Source organism: Aplysia californica, unplaced genomic scaffold, assembly GCF_000002075.1.
Source record: "Aplysia californica isolate F4 #8 unplaced genomic scaffold, AplCal3.0 scaffold00148, whole genome shotgun sequence".
Lineage (NCBI taxonomy): Eukaryota > Metazoa > Mollusca > Gastropoda > Aplysiida > Aplysiidae > Aplysia > Aplysia californica.
In genome coordinates this window covers 674330-676829 of record NW_004797418.1, presented here as the reverse complement: position 1 = coordinate 676829, position 2500 = coordinate 674330, and the positions used below count along the sequence as shown (strand labels likewise).

The 2500-nt window shown below is 41.0% G+C and overlaps 1 protein-coding gene across 1 annotated transcript in view; it reads right to left on the bottom strand.

The window, feature by feature from the left end:
• Positions 1 to 2500, bottom strand: part of LOC101849611 — a gene marked incomplete in the record, with an annotated part of 60234 nt that overhangs the window by 18915 nt on the left and 38819 nt on the right. Inside the window, 2 exon segments of the mRNA XM_013081845.2 lie at positions 228 to 360; positions 1839 to 2017. Coding sequence (XP_012937299.1) covers positions 228 to 360; positions 1839 to 2017 — 312 coding nt within the window.

Here is a 2500-nt window from a genome sequence, read left to right as displayed (position 1 = left end):
ATCAAACTTTGGCGCCATTTTCTCGTTCATTTCCCCTCTGACCCCAGGTTACTTTTACCTCCTTCACTCGAAAATATCATGACTTCAGTTGGAGATACATTTGTATTTCATTTTAACAAAATCAAGATAATTAAACTAGATTTTATGATTATACTAATAAGTACATAATATGTCCTGACAATTGATGACCACCTGATGACACCGTGTCGTGAAACAAAAGATCTCACCGATGCTATCAGAAATCCCTTGTTTGTAAACGGCTTTCCTTGTCTTCATGACTTGTTCATAGATGCGAGGGTACTTGAACTTGATGGCATCACACAGTAACTTGAAGGCGTATGAGATCGGAGACTTCATTATCTGTAGATACATTCTTATAATAATAACAACAACAACAACAACATCAGCAAAAATAATAAAGATCTTTATTATTAATGATTTGAGTGAAGACAAACTGACACAAGCTGCCGTGCAAAGTATGGGAGATATTGATTCATCTGTTCAAAATATATTTGATGATAAATTGCGCCATGAATTTTTTACCGCACTATAACGGACAGACATGGGCAGACATAAACATACAAGGTCACCAAAGAGGCAGTGTTCAGGAAAACAAAACAGATCCCAGTCAGAGATGAACAAGGAAGAAGGTGGTGGCGATGGATTGGACATGCTCTTAGAAAGTCAGGTGGCTGCATTACAAAGAAAGTGCTGAATTGGAATCCATAGGTAAACGATCAAAGGGAAGATCGCGTGGAACCTGGAGAAGAATCACATAAATTGATGTACAGAAAAGTAGAAAGATATGGAATAACACCAAGAGGCTAGCCCAGGGTAGAGAAAGATGGAAAGAGTTTGTTCGTGGCCTATGCCCTCGTACAGGGCGAAAAAGGCAGTGATGATGACAATTCTTCAAGAGTCATAATGTGACTTGCTGCTCTCCAACTGAGTTTGCCAGGAGCAAGGTTCCCCCATGTCAAAGGATTAATGTTGAAGTCCTTCTGGATCTCGGGGCAACCTACTTGGAGAACCTAAACATATGGGTGACAGAGAAAGATCAGGAAAATATTGCTTTTTAGAGAGCATACGAGCAAAGGAATGAAAGGAGAACCATGATCGCTGGGGAACTCAAGATAAAATACTAGCTTTATGATTCTGAATCCACGCAAGTTCACGCATTGTAGGTGATACAAAATTTCTTTATCTGTAGACACGTTGTATGATACCAGAGATTTCATTATCTCTAACACCGCATTGTTGGTGGTACAAGATTTCTTTTCTGTGAACAAGCATGAGAAGTGAAGCGGTAAAGCGGTCCGCTATCTCACTCAAGAGACTCGAGTTCGATTTCCAAGTGGGGAGAATTTTTATCGAGTATCTCGGTCTTTCGGCTGGGATCTGGTAGGGTCTAACGTGTGTCGATAGGGGGGGGGGGGGTTAGAGTTGAAAATCAACTACACTGAAAAAGATATATTATTATATATACAGATGAAAACAAACTCCTTGGAGATAAAAAATTTCAAGATTTGTAAACACATTGTAGGCGGTAGCTGTCTTTATCATCTATTAGTAAGGAGTTGTTGCAGTAAAGAGTAGTGCATCAACATAATGGCCGTGATTGAGAGCTGTGGAAAAAGTAGGACAAGATCGACAAATTCAGTATCCAGAGATCAAAGAGGTAGGACCTACCATTGGCGACCTCCAACCACCCCAGACAAATGGACAGACAGACAGACAGACAGACAGACAGATAGATAGATAGATAGATAGATAGATAGATAGATAGATAGATAGATAGATAGATAGATAGATAGATAGTGTGAATCCACTGAGTTCACCTTAGGCAGCAAGATTTGCATTCGGTCAACGTTCTTGCTAGGCGCCATGATTTCTTGCCTGTCTGTGACCTTAACCACTTGACCTTGCTGCAGTCGGTCAAGGACGTCCTCGGCTTGCACAGTGTCGTGGAAAAGTTTGTAGCATTTGGTAATGACCACTCTGTCTTCTGGAGGAATGCCTGTTGAGGGTAAGGGTAAAGGATAATACCTTGCTGAAAAAGGATCTTCTCCTGTACATGGCTTTTTGCATCTTGTAAGACGGTCTTAAAGTATAATGCAGCTTTGCATGGGCGGTAGACACATAGGGAGGGAATTGCCTAATTACCGCTTCTAACCCTCCAGATCCTGATTTCTTTGATATGCTCCAAAGAAAAAGCCATGGTCAATAATACGTTTGGGGAATCTCATCTGCTATCCAGGATGTAGAAAAGAGAGAGAGAGAGAAGTGCAAGGAATTGATGAGGTGTAGGCCAGAAGTCAATACAGCGCCAATAGCATCCCTTGCAAACGTTAAGGGTGTAGGCTTAAAGAAAAATAAGATAAGATAATATGAGATTATCTGCATTGTTCACTCGTTGGAACGCTGGTTTAGTGATTCACCACACACACACACACACACACACACACACACACACACACACACACACACACACACACAAGCT